Source organism: Aulonocara stuartgranti (assembly GCF_965226115.1).
Source record: "Aulonocara stuartgranti genome assembly, chromosome: 20".
In the NCBI taxonomy this organism is placed as follows: Eukaryota; Metazoa; Chordata; class Actinopteri; order Cichliformes; family Cichlidae; genus Aulonocara; species Aulonocara stuartgranti.
The window spans coordinates 8984729-9002500 of NC_138956.1; the positions used below are offsets into that span (position 1 = coordinate 8984729).

Genomic DNA, 17772 nt, shown 5'->3' on the forward strand with positions numbered 1-17772 from the left:
TTTCTCCCACACACAAGTAGTATGAAGTAGAACATGCAAGCCTGATTTGACCCTCCGTGTTACATCGAGTCAGTGTCACCAAAACGGAATAATCAGATCAGAAACTAGTCACTAGCATGTATGAGGTGAAAGAAATCAATAGAGTAAAACTATCAAATTCACTTGAGCTTTTTTACTTTCTTAAAACTGCACCATTTTTTTCTGTTTTGCTACTATGAGCTTATTTATTTGAACCTCCTGGTTATTATTATTATTATTATTATTATTATCTCCAGTTAAATCAGTGTAACTTACTGTTCATGACTGAGGCAACAGTAAAACCTGACTATTTTATATTTAGAGTGAATATGTATCTCAATTTTAAAGAATAATAGACCTAAATGACTTAAGGGTCTATCTAACTTAAGAGAAACCTATTATTTGAAGTGCTTCAGGCATTTTAACGCAATTAAAAACTCACTTAGAATACTTCTATCCCTAACTTCAAGTCTCACTTTAGATTACACATGCATAAAATTGAAGATTAACATGCAAAACTGAGTTACTTCGAGACAAATATACTGCAGCACCTCTTCCAAGTGTATCTTCTTCAAATCTGTTGTAAGATTTAGATGCCCTCAGTTGCCTGTATGTATGTGTGAGTCTCTGCGTGTGAATAACAAATAAAGAGGGCAAGTACTGCATCGGTCACCGCTGATATAAACAAAGTAGGAAGAGTATGATTTAGAACATGTTTCTTTTTATTTACAAATTTCAAAAAACAAAAAAAATGATGTAATCCAAAGTCATACACATTGTCCACACAACAAGCTTTGACTGGAGCCAATCCTCAAAGACAGCAGATTTAATCTTCACCTCGGCTAAAATGGAATTCAGACAGTCGGCTCTGCTTGCCCGACCACCTTGATTTGTATAAATAAATATGTAAATTCAAGTAGAAAGCTGTGAAACTAAAGAGCAGTCAGTCTGCGCAGCAAACGCTGAGCTGACAACCAAACAGTTCAACACTGAGGAAAACTTGCTGTTTTGCCATCACAGGGGTGATGACACGCCTGGACAATTCTGGTGATATGGTAATACAGCACAGAAAAGGGGAGAAGCACTTGATATTGTTTTTTTTTTTATTGTTGTTGTTTTGCTTTGTTTTTCCAGATGATAAGTGGGCTGGGCTGCCTCGGTTTCTGACCCATTACTTGTGATTGAGCTAGCATGCACATAAATGGCTCATTTAGCTCAGATTCAATACTAAAATTTGCATCTATATTATCTGAGCGCAGATAAATAGGAAATGATTTCAACACTGTGCAGTCGTTGAATATCCCTGGTGACAGTTTTTTGGTTTTTCATATTAAACGGCTGATCAGTTATTAGATATGATTTTAACTCTATGCTATCCTGGATAGTAATGTGCTTAATAACACATTGGTTGGTCCACATCAAAGTTCTGCACAGTTTCACATGTGTTGGGTCAGACTGGCTTATCATTAGTTCTTAAAAAACAAAAACTGTAGTAACAATACTAATATGACTGTAAAAATCTTACAAACAAGATAGTGATGAAACAAATGAAACCAAAAAGACATTGTAAAAAAATAAAAATACAAATGAATAAATATACACCGTCATAAATAAATAAATTTGGTAAATTCAAACATTGTAGAGAGCAAAAATGAAACACAAGTAAACTTACAGTTTCAGTATGGAGAACAAACACATGGAAGAGGGAGAAAAGAACAGGTAATGCTGAGTCTTAACTTGACGTTGTTTTATCTTTAACAAAAGAGCTAGTGGTTTTTAAAGCTCTTCCTGCAGCTGTTTAGGCCGAGGGGGGTCAGCTGGAACAGCAGATTGATGGTTTACATCTAGAACCGGACTGATATGGGATTTTTAGAACCGATGCCGATATTGGTACCGATATTGTTTACTGATACATCGGATTTGAGGATTTAAAAATCTCATATATCAGCCGATATTTTTTTCCTTTCACGCACAGAAAACAAACAGATTTCCCTAAGATTTTTTATTTATAGCTATTTATGAGTCTTGACCAACATCCAACCCTGCAGTTTAAAAATAACATTGTTTTATTGTCACAAGTAGCGGATTGCTCTTTTTTGCTCTACCCAACAATCATCTGATCTGCTAGTAGTTCCAAACACGTGTTAGCTGCGAGTGCAGACTGTCCTCTGGTGGATGCAACCCCCACCCCAAAATCTCTTATTTGAATTTTCCATTCACCATCTATTATAAATGCCAAAACTGAAATATTGGCAAAAAATTAATATCGGCTGATATACACAATATATAGGTCGGACTCCATTTATAGCAAATTTAAAGGGGAAATTGGTCACACTATGAAGATTTTCTAGCTTCCACCCAGTCAAACACAGATTTGTATCTTTTTACAGTGTAAAAATGGATATGTACTTCTCAACTGTAGCTGTGAACATGCTGTAGAGAGAGTGTGTTTCTGCAAAGGATTGTTTTTATTTTTTATCTGCTCTGCATTATTTGGTCTCTTAAGACACAATCCTCTTTGATGGAGGTTTCAGATGTGCCATTTCCTTCTTTTTCCTTTTGGCAAAGCTACATCATCTCTCCCTAAAAAAAAGGTTTGGTTTCACATTGACCTCTGTTCACGAACCGAGATGAAACAGAGAAAGAAAAAGGAAAAACAGCAGAGCAGAGGTGAAATCTCTCTCAAAACATGTTACCAAACCGAGTAACATGAATCTAAATTTTTTCTTTTCTTTTTTAATGATTCCTTTTGCAACCCTTAAAAACACAACAAGCAGTTACAAACACAGTAATAACACGAGCGTTCCTCTGGGGTTGTACAAATACATATATAGGCTTGAGTGAGTGTTTTGCATCGTTTTTCACTAGGCTACAGTAAGACTGTGGGTGAGATTCAGAGAGCCATGGCGACTGTCTGTCTCTCTTTACCTCGCCTCTCTCACAGTTAACATTCAGAAAGATGGAGGCAAAAAGGCATTTTCTGTTGGTTGTTTCTCCGCTACAAGGAGGACACCTCACTGGGACACAGTTTATTTTTTTCCTCATTTTCACCTGGCTGTTGTTTTTTTTAGGCAATCAGAGATTACATAAATAGAAAAAACACGCACAAAAAGAAGAAAAACAAATCTTCCCACATCTGATGCCTAAAGAGAAGGAGTCTTTTCAAAAAGGCCCGGTGTAAAGGCATTTGATTAAGCGTACATTCTTTCATTAGTTTTTAAAGTTTCAGTGAATATCTTTAACCTCATCCTCAAAGCACAACTGTTTCTTCAGTATTTCAATATGATCTCACATCTGTTGTGTGTTCTTTCAAGAACAAAAATCCTACAATACACCTGTCCTGGCAGTGAGTTATTATTACGTTCTGTCAAAAACGCTCTCTAAAACGTCTGTGTGATCTTGTAACCGTTGCGTTTGCCGTTTTAAGAAGTGTTCAGTAGCAACAAGTGATGGACGATACCACTTCAGTTATGAAATAAACTGTGCTACCAGCTAATGTAATAGCAAAACCTGTTTCACAAGCAACTCCAGCTCCTCTTTTTAATTAGCGGAAAGCAAAAGTCTTGACACTTAGCAAAGCTGCAGAGCTAGTATCTCTAAAAGTCAACAGTATAACTAGTGGCCGCTTGTGGTCACTATAGGCCCATACTCAGCAGTACTCAGTCCAGTGATAAGCATCTTAATGCCGGCATTGGACAAAAAAAAAAAAAAAGAACAGTTTTTTTTGGAAGCTCAAAATCTTCAAACTTTTATTTTCTCCATCCCTTTGGAGGGTTTTTAAGCCTTTATCAGGATTCTTCTTCTGATATTCAGCATCACGATTATCTCTCTCTGTCCAGTCACTGTTAAATCCCCATTCAGACCATTTCTTCAAGGCAAGTAGAGATGTTCAGGAGAAACACTTCAGCAGGGCCTCAGATCTCAACACCTTAAATGTCTGTCATTTTTTCCTCATTTCATTTAATTTAATTTCATCTTGGCCTCTTGGAAACCTGCATCCTGGCAAATGGGCTGCCATTCTTTTATGGTGACTATTACAATTTCTGAAAGCATTCTCACAAAAGGACATCATTCTTTTGTCACTGTCCCCTCACCTCAATTACATCATCTTCATCTGAGCTGCTGATGCTGCTGACATTCCCGCTGTTCACCAGCACCGGGCCTCGCTGACCCTCGGACCGAGCTGAGGGGGAGAAGGAAGAAGGGGAAGATGAGGAGGAGCTGGATGCAGCAGTAGGAGGGTATTGGGACAAGAAACTGGCTCCAGCTGGGCCGGGAGTAGCAGCTGGGCCCGACACCCCTCCTGGGAGCATTGAGCTGGTGTAGAGGCTCGCCAGAGATGGACTATACGACAGAGGGAAGCCTGGTGGGAGCATCCCAGCCATGCCTGGCATGTTGGAGCTCAGCATGAATGGTGGCAAGGCTCCTGAAAGTGAACTGGCAGCTTTGACTGATGGAGAGGATGATGATGTTGAGGAGGAAGATGAGACGGTGGGAGCGGTGGTTGTCATCAGTGATGAGGAAGGAGAGGAAGTGGGAACAGTGCCGGCTCCGCCCATGTTCCACCCATGCCGATCTGGGTACATGTAACTGGCGTCACTCAGCTGAGTGTGGGGGGGCTGGAAGTAATGCGAGCCTGCCCCCATGAAAAGCGGATGCCCCAGTGAACCACCCAGCATGCCAGAGTTTAGACCCATAGGGGGGAGCCCATAGCCCCCAGTGAAGGGGAAGCCCTGCGAGGCCACAGGGGCTGAGGAGTGCTTGCCGGCAGAAGGCTGCTTACTGGCCCGCTCATCCAAGGATGGGGTGGAGGCTTTGCGCTTGGAGCCCGTTCTCAGATCTTGGGCGGCAGTGGCATCCATGTTGGGCTGAATGACATTAGTCACAGAGGCATCATGGTGGCTCAGATTTCCACTTAATAACCCACTCCCACCGCTGCCATTGGTCTGAACCAGTTTGGTTGAGGGCAGGCTGCTCACGCTGCTCTCTGGCAGATGAACAGCAGAGCCTGCTGACCCACCAGCTCCTGCGCCGCCCGTATAGCGCTGCAACTCATTAATGATCTCCGGGCTGTCGGGGGAAAGAGGGCGGGGCACAGTCTTGGGTGACAGGCAACCGTTACTGACATGGGTGGGAACCTCTGGAGGGGGTGCTTGCAAATCTGAGGGGAAAAGAATTGGATTTAAGCTTTACAAGAATTCAAGCCTCAGTTTACTGAAAGAATACAATAAAGTCATTAATATCAGTGTGCTACATCTCTGACATGGTACGTAAATACAGTAACTAGGGTTACATGCTTTCAGAGGTGTTATTGTAAGGGAATCATCCTACCTTTGGGTGGTGCTGTTGAACTCTCCTCCACCGACTTGGCCTTATTAGCTGCTCTGATGGCAAAGATTCGGCCATCAGATGTCCTGATGTAAGTCCCTATGAAAGCCACAGGTAAACAAAACCGTTATTAGAATTAAATGAAAACATTTCATTATTACATCTTTTTACCCGACTAACTCGACAAATACCAAAAGTTTTTTTTAAATAATCTCTTCAATAATAACAAAAAACAAACAAAAAACAGCTGGAACAAGGACACGTTCACACAATTATCTGCATTTTGTGACCACCGCACAAAAGAACTGACATGTATAACAAAGCGGTATTGTACCTTTAGTGCCCCTGATGACATGGATACTCTCTCCAGCGGTGATCCTGGCCTGGACATCTGTGGAGTTGTTGGTGCCTGGAATCACTATGTCTATAAAGAGATAAAGAAAGACAATCAGAGTTTAAGGCCATAAAGAAATAGTAATCTTTAGTACTGACAGAAAGAATAGGGATAAAATGGAGTGCATGGAGAATCTGCTTACCAGTGGTGGTGACAATTTTCTGTACAAACACACCAGCTTTCTGCAGGCAGTTGACAGGGAAGCCTCCGAGGCTGCATTTAGAAGAGTCATTGCCTGGGGCAGAGCTTGCAGATGCCTGGCGGGGCATCATAGAGACTGGAGTTGACTGGACTGGCCTGACACTGGCCACTGGCTTCTCTTCAGTGCTAGTGGGAGGACGCCTGAATAGACAGAGATTTTCTGTTTTTTACTCTTGATTTATGACTTGTCTTTATTTTTTTGAAGGAGGGTTTACTTGATAAATGCTCAACCTTTTAAAATGATTATGAGACAAGTGATACGAACTGGATTTACGGTAGCTTGTTAGCATACATACTGGGATTGTAGATGTCAATTACTAACCAGTTTCTCTGGCTAAAGGCAGGGATGTTGGTAAGGCTCTGATCACTGGCAGGGTAATAGTGAGCGTAGGAAGGGCGGGTGTATGGCACCGAGGCCCTCTTTTCAGCCTCGTAGCCCTTCTTTGCTGCTTTCTTCTCTGCATTGCTCAGCTTCAGCTCCCTGCGGTCTATCAGCAAGGACTCGTGGGGGAATGGTTGCTAGAAAGGAGGAGGTTGAAAGCTGATCAGTGTTCTGCTCCAAGTTTGCACGATTACCTCACTTATGATGACCTCATCCTATACATTTATATTTTTTCCAGCTTATACCAATTCAATTTAATAAAATTCATGAGAACGCCAATTGGAAGATTCTCTGCTTTTTAAAGCGAGCCACAAAAAGGGGTGTAATTATGTGATGACTCATCACGTCTTAATCTCCAGAACCTCACAAGCTGTTTAAAATAGTGTTATAAATGTAAAACAAAGCTTCACTGTAACTCCTTGGCATACTTCCCATAGTTCCAAAAATGGATTTTAGTTGGCAACTATGGACACACTTGGACATGTCATCCTGCTGTAATGACAGCTAGGGGCTTATTCAATTAGCAGAGAACTCTAAAACATAAACAAGCTTACTTAAGGAGACTTCTGTCTGTAGAAAACAAGTTTTTATCTTCATCAAATCGTAGTGAACAATGGAAAAAATACACAATGGAGTGCAGGAGCGTCTATGCTCTATTTGTAATCGCCTCTAGAGGGCGTATGGGGACAATATGTTTCCTCATACCTTTGTAATCAGGTGGGGATTGAGGTGCAGGGCCTTCTTGAGGATGCTCTCCATTCTGTCGTTGGGCTGCAGATGGATGCTAGATGAGTCTGGTTCCTCCTCCACAAAATGAAGAAGAGACTCAACTTCTCTCCTGGTGAAGGTCAGCACGGGGTTCAGGTCATCCACAACGCGGTCTGATTGACAGAAAGGGAAAAAAAGCAGAAGAACTAAGACATTGAGGTAAAATTGTTTGGAAAAAGATTCATCTAAGGAAAAAAAATGTAGACAGAAATGGCTACATTTGAATGGCCTCGATGTATTCGTCTCACCAGACAAAGCTTACAGCAAACACTTGAGACACTTCAGTGTCAGACGAGAGCCTCTTGGCAGAAGAGCTCTGACTTTACCTCAGAGCTTATTATTTAGTTTTAGGGGTTCTGCTCGCACAGAGGAACCTACACTTGGGGTTTTCAGTGAATTTCAACACTGACAGATGTTTGAAGGGAGTGAAATTTCCATGAAGTGAGGATGATGGAGGTTGAATACAATCTCCACGTCTTATAATTTTTCCTTATTTTTTCCCTTTCCTCCTCCTTTTTTTAAAATTTGAGTTATTTCTGGTTAAAAATACAGGAAAATGTCTGTGACAAATGCTCCTGTATGCAATGCATTTTTAAGTAACTAAAACGTTACCACGCACATATTTTAGGAGAGGTTATTTGACTGCAGCTCCGTTGGAACTCTCTGCAGCGCTTTTTCACATGTTTCCGACTCACCAGACATGCCCTGTTTGGAGATCTGGCGGTCGTAGATCTTCTTCTCCAGCGTAAAGTCGCACACCAGCCTGTAGATGTGGCACGGCTTCCTCTGCCCATAGCGGTAGACACGGCACACGGCCTGGGCGTCGTGGCACGGGTTCCAGGAGGCGTCAAAAACCACCACGCGGTTTGCCCCGATCAGGTTCACACCTAGACAACCAGCCCTGGCAGGAACAGACGGGACAGCAGTAAGCTGATTACTCCTTTTAAGATTTATGACCTATAATATTGATATAATTAGTGTGGAGAGCGTGTTACCTGGTTGACAGCAGAAAAACCCATGCGGAGGTGTTGGAGGGGTCATTGAACTGGTTTATCAGTCGCTCTCTCTCTGAGGCAGTTGTGCTTCCATCCAGTCCTTCAAAATATCACACGGCAACTCATATCTAAGAGGTTCTCATGTTCTTTAAGTTTTATATTCTTGTAGCTCTTCTCTTCCTGTTTTTCTCTGAATTTATACCGCTTGCTTGCTTGTTTCACAGTACAGTGAAACTTTACCCTTCAATATTTGAATCCCCATATGCTATTATATGGACTGTACAGATAAAGTACCATGTATATAGAGACAAGTTACAGCTGAGGATTCATATTATTAGAGCTCAACTAACCAGTTAAAATAAAACATTAACTGTAATTTGATCTTGGATGACAGATCTTTATAAATATCTGTGGATCATTCTTATCAATTACGACACATGAACCCCACAAATAGAACAGCTGTAAATGAAAACACTGGCTTGCAGAAAAATGATAAATCAACATATAGGTATTATTTAAAGAAATCGAAAACACCAGCAGGTGGCAGCACTCATGGCAAGTCAATGAGAGTGGCAGCACCCAAAGCATTGCAGTCAGTTCCCCCAAAGAGAACAGACTCATCAGTTCAGCATAATTAGCGGCTCGGTTTAGCATATTACATAGAGCGCTGTTTCGCACCTCCGAAACCTCATGATTACTTACGATAGTAGTTGAGGTTGCGGACCCAGTTTTGATTGGGTCTGTCTCTGCTGGGCACATTGGGTGATGGAGGCACTGGTCTCTTAGCCAAAAAATCCTCGATCACGGTCAGCGTGGACAAACTCTGACTGCAAGAAGGCAGACGGACGGATGGGGGATAAGAAATCTGATCCATGAGGTGCACGAGTGTAAGTAATGGAATGCAAAATTGTTGAAAAGTAAAGATTTTTATTACTTTTTCTTTCGAATCAAAAATCTGCATCCTAGCACTTTTTACATCTTTTACCTGAAGACGAGGAGTTTGTCTCCCTTTCTGACACTCTCCTCTATCAGGTGGAACAGCAGAACCATCTTTGCAGAGTTCTCCAGGATGCCAGGCTTGTAGTCAGTCATGATGTCCTTTGCCTGTCCGCGTGAGAAGACAGACTGTAAAAACTGCTTGCAGACCAGCTTCAGAGGTTTTTCCTATATAAGCAGTTTCACTGATTTTGAAAAAGTGAGGTTACAGATGGGAACTATGGGCCAGTTTTCTCACATCTGAAAACAGCATGGACTATTTAAAATTTCAGTACCAACATTTGTTAACTTTGATTGGATCGCACTTTTCTAATAGTCTTCCAACGTACCCATTCATATGTGATGACCTGATTGGCTTTCTCCTGCAGCTGGTTAAGGCTCAGGCCACCGACGGGGTTAGAGTTGTCCAGGTTCTTGGGCTTTTGATTGGTTGGTGCCGGACATCGTCCTGTAGAGGTGATGTCATCAAGGTCTAAATCCTGGTCGCTTGCCAGGTTTTCCTTCTGCAGAGCCTCGTACAGGACATCTGGATGGTTCCAAATCTGAAGAATAACGCAAATTTATATTTAAAAAAACTATATATAAATGTCATTATCGTCACCAGTGAAACAAAGTTTCTGAAGAGATCCAGACACACGCTCGCACTCCTCACCTTGCAGCAGACGCAAAACGCTTTGAGCGGGTTGAGGCTGAGCCAGCCCGTGTTTCCTGCCTCTCTGAAGCGGTTCATGAACTCTGTGTAGAGGGCCCTCTGCAGGGGAGACAGACGCACCAGAATCACATGCTCCTCCTTAGAAGGCAGCTGGTCCTTCAGGACATCGTGGCCTCGTCTGGATTAAAGACAAATTACAATCAATATTCGCAAAAACCTCACTGAGCTTTTCTTTTATGGACAATGACAGTGACCCTTACCTCTGTACAAAGCCCTCCAGCAGGCTGTGCAGGACGTGGCTCCTGTACCTCATCAGCTGGATGTCCTGAGGTGTGCTGTCCACACACTGGCCGTTCAGAATGGGACGCTCGAACATGTTGCTGAACTCCTGCCGCGTACCTGAAATGTGCACAGGGTGTAAAAGCTGCAGTGTTGACATTAACTGCTAATGCTCGTCTGCTGAAACGAGGCACAGGTTGCTCCGTACCTAGAAAATCGGGCCGGACAAAGTCGACCATGCACCAGTATTCAATCAGGTTGTTCTGGAGCGGGTAACCGGTGAGGACCACACGGCGTCTGGTTCGGATGTTCTTTAGAGCCTGCGACGTGCTGGCGTGGCAGTTCTTGATGCGATGTCCTTCGTCGCAGATTACCACGTCTGGACCGGGCCGAGCCAAAGCTTTCTCGATACCTACAGAGAACAAGTGAGGATATTTTTAATCTAATTTGCAATTCTGATTGTTCTTGCGCTGTAATCTGAAACTTCTAGTCTTTGCATTTCTCCCATTTTTACTTCACGTCCTGTCCTTCCTGTCCTGCAACCTCTATCATCATCCCCAGTCTCTCCAACCTTTAAGTAGCTCCTGCTGCCTGTCCTCTTCATCCAAGTCGATGACGACAGGTCCCGCTGCTTTCTTGCTCTTCTTTTTCCTTCCAGCCACGAAGCTCTTCTTCAGTGACAAAAGGCGATACATCTCGTAGCCCATCAGCAGCACGCCCCCGTCCCGAGCCCAGTCCTCCACCACCTTTGCCCTGGCTGTAGTATTCCTGGATATCACCAGAAGATATCAGGTTGGTTACTGCTTGTGTTTCTCAAAGGTAAGACAATGAAATATATTTTTGCCTGGCAGCAATCCACAAAGTAAAAGTGTTTTCCTAAAAAGATAACATTCATTACAGTTCAATAAAAAAAAGAAGAAAAAAAAGAGAAAGAAAGCTGGAGGCATGTTTTCCTTTGAGTGATGAGCTTAAATGTGATTCGAAGCACCTTTAAGTGAAACCTATGAAAAAGTGTGAGATGTATGACTAAAGGCGAAGAAAATGAGTCAAAGAAGGGAGGAAATCCTGTAATAATATCCGATTATCTTATATTAAATAAATATTTTCAGACATTCACATACGCGTGAGAATCAGAAAATCTTTTCCAGCAGAAATCCAGCAGCTGTTGGGAGGGAAGATACTAGAGAGACGGGAGAAAGGACGGGCCAGACGGGGATTAAGCTCACAGGCCGACCAGAGGGTCAGCTTAGTCTTTTTGGTTTTTTTAAAGGCAGATAAATGAAACACTTCCTGACTGCTTTGACCCTGCTGTCTGTGTGAGGAGGAGAGAACCTGCAGGATTTTTATTGTTTTTGGTTCTTCCTCGATGATTACATAAAATTTAATCAATTTGAATTCTGTCTAGTGTGATAGAGCAAAACAACAAAGACGTGGTTGTTTTTAAGCGCCCAATCTTAAAAAGGATTAGGTTAAAAAAAAAGAAAAAGAAGTGTGTTTGTTACTCACTTGTGTTCATCGTTGAGAATGTGAACCTTAAAGGTACGTGGTGTCACCACTGCAGGATCAGGATCTGGAGGTAAAGCCTCAGGGGGCGGGACCCAGGTGTTGAACTCTGACAGCCAGTTCTGCAGCGTGTTCACCTGGAACAACAAAAAATATATACATTTTAAAAAATCACCAAACCCTCTTATAGCTTATCATCTAATTTCTATAAGAATTCTGTTCACGTCATAAGAGTGACAGCTCAGAAACCTCACTCCAAACAAAGGCAACAAGCGTGTTGCCTTCCAGCTTCACAAGTCCAGCAAATGTGCTCCGTTTTTTGTGTTTCATTTTCCCTTTTGATGCAAAATCATTTTAAGATAATAGAACTCAAGGATAAATACGATCAATAATTCATGCAAGCGTGAGCTGCAGAACATCTTAACATTATTTATTAACATGCCCTTTTCTCTGAGTTTCTCTTCACATCAACTTTTACACACACTTTCTTTCTATCGATCGAAAGCTCGCAGGCAAAACGTGTCCCTGCACTTATTCTATTATTCATCTATTCACTTATATCTTTTGATTTAATCCACTTAGATTTTTCTCTTCTTCCATATATCTGAGCATTTATTGATTCCTTCTCCGTTCTACTACACCAAGATCAAACCCGCGGGTTCTTACAGGTACGATGGCGAGCACGGTGTGAGCCTGGGTGCGTCTGAAGAGGACGTCGATGAAGGAGATGACCTGCAGCGTTTTTCCCAGGCCCATGCTGTGTGCCAGGATACAGCCGAATCCACTGCTGCTGCTGAAGCGCTCCACCGACTCCACCAGGTTATCGTACAGAAAACGGATTCCCCCAATCTGAGAAGGAGGAAGAGGCAGCATAAGAAAAGCAGAGAGAGTGAAACTCCGGGGTCAGGATTTATGGGGCTTTACAAAATTGACATTAAAGGACTTTTTAAACACAATGAATAAATTCTCCTTTTTTTGGATTTTTCAAAAAGTTACACTAGGTGCTGCTACATTAGTACCTGATGAGGTTTCACTGCTCTGGCCAGCTGAGGCGACAGGAAGATGTCTTCCTCTGTAGTCGGATGGTTCAGGTTGACCAGCACCCTCCCCTGGGCGTCCGGCTGGTTGAGGGTATCGTTGATGTGGGCGTCGCTCGGCTCGCTTTCTTCTTCCTCAGCTGTAGACTCGCTAACGTGGACGATGGAGTCGTCCTCGCCAGAGCTCAGATCTATGACGTCTGCGCAGGCCGGAGAGAGTACACAAACACTTGCATATAAAAAATTTTCATCATTTTTTTGGGGGTGGAGGAGAAATTGCAAACTGGAGAAGTTATTAATTATGTAAAATTGGTAATTCTACTAGGTTAAATGATAAACACTTTAAGAATCGGTGCATTTCATGCTGTTTTCGTGGTGAGCAGGGCTGTTTCGCTTTTGAGACACACAGAATGAGAGACTGTGAATAAACAGGCCCAGCGGCCCAAGTGCCAAAGATTGAGAAATCTTGCAGCAGCTATTCCAATGAAAACAAGCCCTCCTTCTTTTTAATGGCCTTCATACATTCATGTCAAGTAACAGGGGTCACTGGTCGCATCTTGTATGACGCTGCTTCAAACGCGAAGGTTATGTGCGTGCGCGTTTGGAAATGGAACGACCGAAATCCATATCTGATAAAAAAAGGAATTCAACGTCAGCGGTATCAAGTGGTTAAAGTTACACAAGCTGGCAGCCTGTGAGGGCACAACGGGAAGAGGTGGTGTGTGTCAGTATGTTAGTGTGTGTGTGCGCGCGCGCGCGAGAGAGAGAGAGGGAGAGAGAGCTTATATAACTGCAGTGAATGGCTGGTTATACAAGTAGGATTAGAGTGGAGGGGGAGACTGGTTATGCAACCCAAACTAGAAATGTCACTGTGCCACTGTGGTGAAAGTGTGTGTGTTTGTTATGTGAGTGTGTTCTGGCTCATAACCAGGATTAGCCGGCTTTATTGCTCCACAGACCCACTCTGATCTGCCCCCACACACACACACAGACCCACACTTTCCCCTTTCATCTCCCTTCCCCTCTCCCCCTTACATTTGCCTTTTTTCCTCTTTGCTTTTGTCTTTCTCAGCTTTCACATCTACATATTAACCGTCTCTGTTTATCACGGCCATCTCTCTCACCCTCCCATCCTCATTTGTTTGTGTTGCAGGTATGTGTGTCTACGGTTTGCCTTCATCTTCTGGCCCCGACACTGAAATATATGTGTTTATACCAAACTGTGTGCGTGTGTGTTTATCCTTGAGTGGCTTTCTGAATGTTTGTGACTGTGTGAGGGTGTGAGAGAGTGCGCACTTGGGCAATAAGGGAACAGTACATGATGTACTCTCTGAAGGTTCTAAATATTCTGATGCACATGGCAGCTAATCTACGAAAACACCCTGCAATTTATAACTCACACACGCACACACAGACACACAACCTTTACAGGAAGCAGGGAGAATTTTGACCTCAGTTTAAATTGGTGCTGTAAGACTTTTAGTAATTAAGTTTAAATGTTTTTACAAAATCCTCCCTTGAAGGATTCTTTTCTTTTCTTTTTTTTAATCACAAGTAAAGTAATCAGCAAGTTTTCATTTGAAATAATGGGACGCTTCCTTTCCAGCGGCTCTACTGAGGCAGCTGCGAGAGCGAAACTAGAGCTTCAGTCACAAAACAGAACCCATACGACTTCCTGTAGTTTACAGACGTGATGTTGAACATAAATGCTGATTTCTGTTCATCTCTGCAGATGAATGGACACCTAAATATGTGCTGACTTGTGGTTTTTGGAGTAAAAACCTCATTCGATATTCAAGTTCAGGCTGTCTTTCAAATCTTCCTTTTTTTTTTCTTCTGGAAATTCAATCTGTCGGGTCTTTTACTGCGTCAGCTTTCCAGACCCCTGGGCTCAGAAAGCATTTTGAAACAGAGTGTGTAATTTAATAAACGCATGCCTGTCATGAGGCTATTGAGGCTGGTTTGCTTAATCTTTAAAAGGCTGATGAGATGTGAGGTTTCCACCAGACAACGTCAAACTGCTACAGTTGCGAGATATTTCCTTTTGATGGGTCAGTGTGCCCCCCACACACACACACCCCCCTCTTTACGGTCAAGCTTGAACTTTAACATTATGTTGTGTAAAGAAAAAGAGAAGGTGCACACTGTGGATCTACTGTTTCTCAACACCGACTGTAGTAAAATGTTTTATGACTTTATGATTTTGCATTGTGCAGCCTTCAGTACCTTCAGTACCAAGAAATCCAACAGTAGGACAGACACTGTGATGTAACTGCTACATGTTTGAGTAGAACAGATGAGTCACTTTTACATAAGTCATGACAGCAATTGTGCAACGCCTGATAGCATAAACGGACAATACTTCATTCTGCACTAATAAGGCAAACCAATTAAATAACCCAAAGAGGAAGTCTGCAGCCTGCCACAGCTGAAACTGAGAGCCTGGAGAAGCTGCCAGTCCTTAAAGTGCGATTGATCCTGGAAGTTTTAAAGACCTAACATGGTTTTGAGCTTATAACCAGATGGCTTAAACTTAAAATCCAAGTTTCTGCAAGTTGAATCTGCCCTCAAACCTCTGTTAAACGTGATGAGGAATGAATGGGAAAAGAAATACACTAAAATCCTGAATGTCCCGAAAAACGAAAAGTTGCTGCACACTGTGGTGTTTGGGCTTTGTAACAATAAGGATTCTGCTTTTTAAAGGTTTTGTCCAGTTAGGCGACCGTCCCCTCTACGATTATTCCATGATACATGTAAAATACACCCTGAGATTACAAGAAAAGGGTCAGTACTCCAAGTCTTTGTCCACAAAATGCAAACTGTGTTTAGTTTTTTTTTAAAAATATACCTCACATTTTTTTTTAACACAAGCATTTTTGAATACTTCTTCTAAAGACTGAAAAGGAAATATGCTGACTGAAAGAAACCTCAAGTATTCCCTTGAAATGTAAAACAACAACAGCGTGCAATAACACAGCTAAGTAACGACTCTTCAGTCATAAAACACACAAAAAAGGGACGTTGGAACCAGACAAACATCTTGTTTCTGTTAGTTTTTTTCTGTCTGCTTTGAGAAACATCTGATTTCAAGTGATGTCCTTTGACAATAAGAATAAAAGCTCTTGTTCAAACTGAACTGAGCTGCTGGTTTAAGTTGGTCTAAAACACTTGGCATTACTTTTTTTTTTTTTGCCTTCCTCTGTCTGTGTCTCTTACCTGTTTTGTGTGTGTGTTGTGGGCTAACAGAGGCGGGTATGTTAGCCTTGCTGTCGTCTTCACTGATGCCCGTGCTGCCCGAGTCCACACAGATCACCTCCCGTCTGCTCGAGTTCACTTCTTGCTGAGATGCTGCTGACGTTGCCGATGACGACGCATGCGTTGTCACATCACCTGGAGAAAAGGTTACGTAGGTGACGTTAGTATTGGAAGAAGATTTGGGGACAAATGAGGGATGAAAAGAGAAAAAAAACAGCTGTGAGATGATCAAAAAGAAAGCAAAATCGAGTCGTTTTTTCTGAACCTGGATACAAACTTGAAATTGCAGTTTGTTGTACAGTTTAGACAGTTACTGTCTGATGGAGCAGCGAGTTTGCATGTTTGTGCACACATTCTCACCAGTTGTGTATTCGGGCAGCAGCGGTATGGGGAAATCCTGTTGTCCTTGCTGCTCCAGACGGCGCCTTCTCTCCAGCTCCTCCTGCTGGGCCGCTTTGGTCACTGCCTCCAACTGATGCTCCTTCAGTAACTTCCTGCGCAAACACAGCAACAAATCGGTTTGCTTTTATTCTAGTTTTAGAATTTCACAAACTGTAACCATACAGTTTGCACTGTGCACGTGTTCGATTGCTGATGAATCATTCTTCTCACACTGGAATACTCGCAGGGGCTTAATTATGATAGTCACATCATTACTTTCTTTAAAGCTACATTAGTCAGCGTTTAATAATAAATTGGAACCAAGAGAGTTGCGCACTGTGAAATGTGTGACTCAGCGAAAAAGCCACAAAGAATTATCAAAGACTTTTTAAATGCTTTGTTTTGCTTTGGAGGAAAAATTACTGCCATTACTGCTAGGCTCATTCGAAGAACCCCACTTGTTTTGTGTCCTCATGTTGAAGGACAACCTGATTTACACTACCTGCTAGAACAACATGGGAAAGTTAGCTTGATTTCTTCAGTCTGTTCTTTTTCTAGGATGGAATGATTGGACAGCATACATAATGTGGCCGTCTTTATTAAATTAGTTAAATGTCCCTCGACCAGACCCTTTTGGTAGCTTTCAGCAAGTATGACAAGAATACTTCTGGCTTAATATTTGAGCACTCTTGGTAGATTTAAAATGCGTTAATTTAAATTGGTTTCCTGGAACAGACCCAGCTTTTATGTGTAGTCCACAAATTTTCAATAGGGAATGCCATTCTAATGTAATGACTGATTACATTACAGTCAGTCATTAAACAGACCAAAACCAGGTTTGATTTGTGTTTGGGATCATTGTCAAGTTGTAAAACCCAACTGTATCCAAGTTTCAACCATTTAGCGGTTGATCTGCTTCCACTATGTGCAACGTACCAGTACCACTGGCAGTAAAACAGCTCCAGAGCATGATGGTACCGCCACCATGCATGACAGCTGGGACAGAGTTCTCAGGTTTGACCTTTACTCTTGTCATTTTGGCCAAACCGGTCCTTTTTTGTCCGATCTGACCACAAAACCTCTCCCTGGAAGAGAAAAAAATTTCACCACAACTCTGACTGATTAGGCTAGTAGGTAGATACCTGACTTCTGCTGTACTGCTAGCACACTAAATGCATTAAGTGTTTGCTGATGTTGTTTCTGGATCCTATATTTCCACAGTGGGTAAAACGCTTACTGGAATATGGGACGATGAAATGAACATTGTGTCTCCGGGCTAATTCTTTTCTAAGATGTCAAAAGAATTGAAGATATTTAGAGAACTCAGTGCAGTGTTCACATTTACACAAACGGGTTTCAGTTTTGCTATAGCCTTCAACTAATGTTGGGAAAAATAATTTGCAGTGCCTCAATAATGCTATGCTTTTTATTAATAATAAGCGTTATAAAGTTATTTACACTATATTTACACTAACTAAATTGTAAAGCTGAATAATTTATTTATTCAAAAAAGAAATATTGAACAAACAAATCATTGTTGAAAAAAAATGGACAACTTTGAACTGGCAAATAAAACAAAAAGT

The 17772-nt window shown here is 42.0% G+C and overlaps 1 protein-coding gene across 3 annotated transcripts in view; it reads right to left on the bottom strand.

Moving 5' to 3' along the window:
- Positions 1-719: 719 nt before the first annotated feature.
- Positions 720-17772, bottom strand: part of LOC309696382 (helicase ARIP4-like) — an 83396-nt gene continuing 66343 nt past the window's right edge. For all 3 annotated transcript variants that reach the window (XM_082517581.1, XM_082517582.1, XM_082517583.1), the window contains 20 exons: positions 16169-16302; positions 15770-15943; positions 12536-12753; positions 12183-12365; positions 11520-11653; positions 10585-10781; positions 10222-10425; positions 9995-10133; positions 9735-9912; positions 9412-9624; positions 9072-9190; positions 8789-8913; positions 8087-8186; positions 7787-7992; positions 7029-7204; positions 6264-6460; positions 5883-6082; positions 5681-5770; positions 5350-5445; positions 720-5179 (listed from right to left, as the gene is read on the bottom strand). In XM_082517581.1, coding sequence (XP_082373707.1) covers positions 4098-5179; positions 5350-5445; positions 5681-5770; positions 5883-6082; positions 6264-6460; positions 7029-7204; positions 7787-7992; positions 8087-8186; positions 8789-8913; positions 9072-9190; positions 9412-9624; positions 9735-9912; positions 9995-10133; positions 10222-10425; positions 10585-10781; positions 11520-11653; positions 12183-12365; positions 12536-12753; positions 15770-15943; positions 16169-16302 — 4165 coding nt within the window. In that variant the 3' untranslated portion in view covers positions 720-4097. The remainder of the gene's footprint in view (positions 5180-5349; positions 5446-5680; positions 5771-5882; positions 6083-6263; positions 6461-7028; positions 7205-7786; positions 7993-8086; positions 8187-8788; positions 8914-9071; positions 9191-9411; positions 9625-9734; positions 9913-9994; positions 10134-10221; positions 10426-10584; positions 10782-11519; positions 11654-12182; positions 12366-12535; positions 12754-15769; positions 15944-16168; positions 16303-17772) is intronic.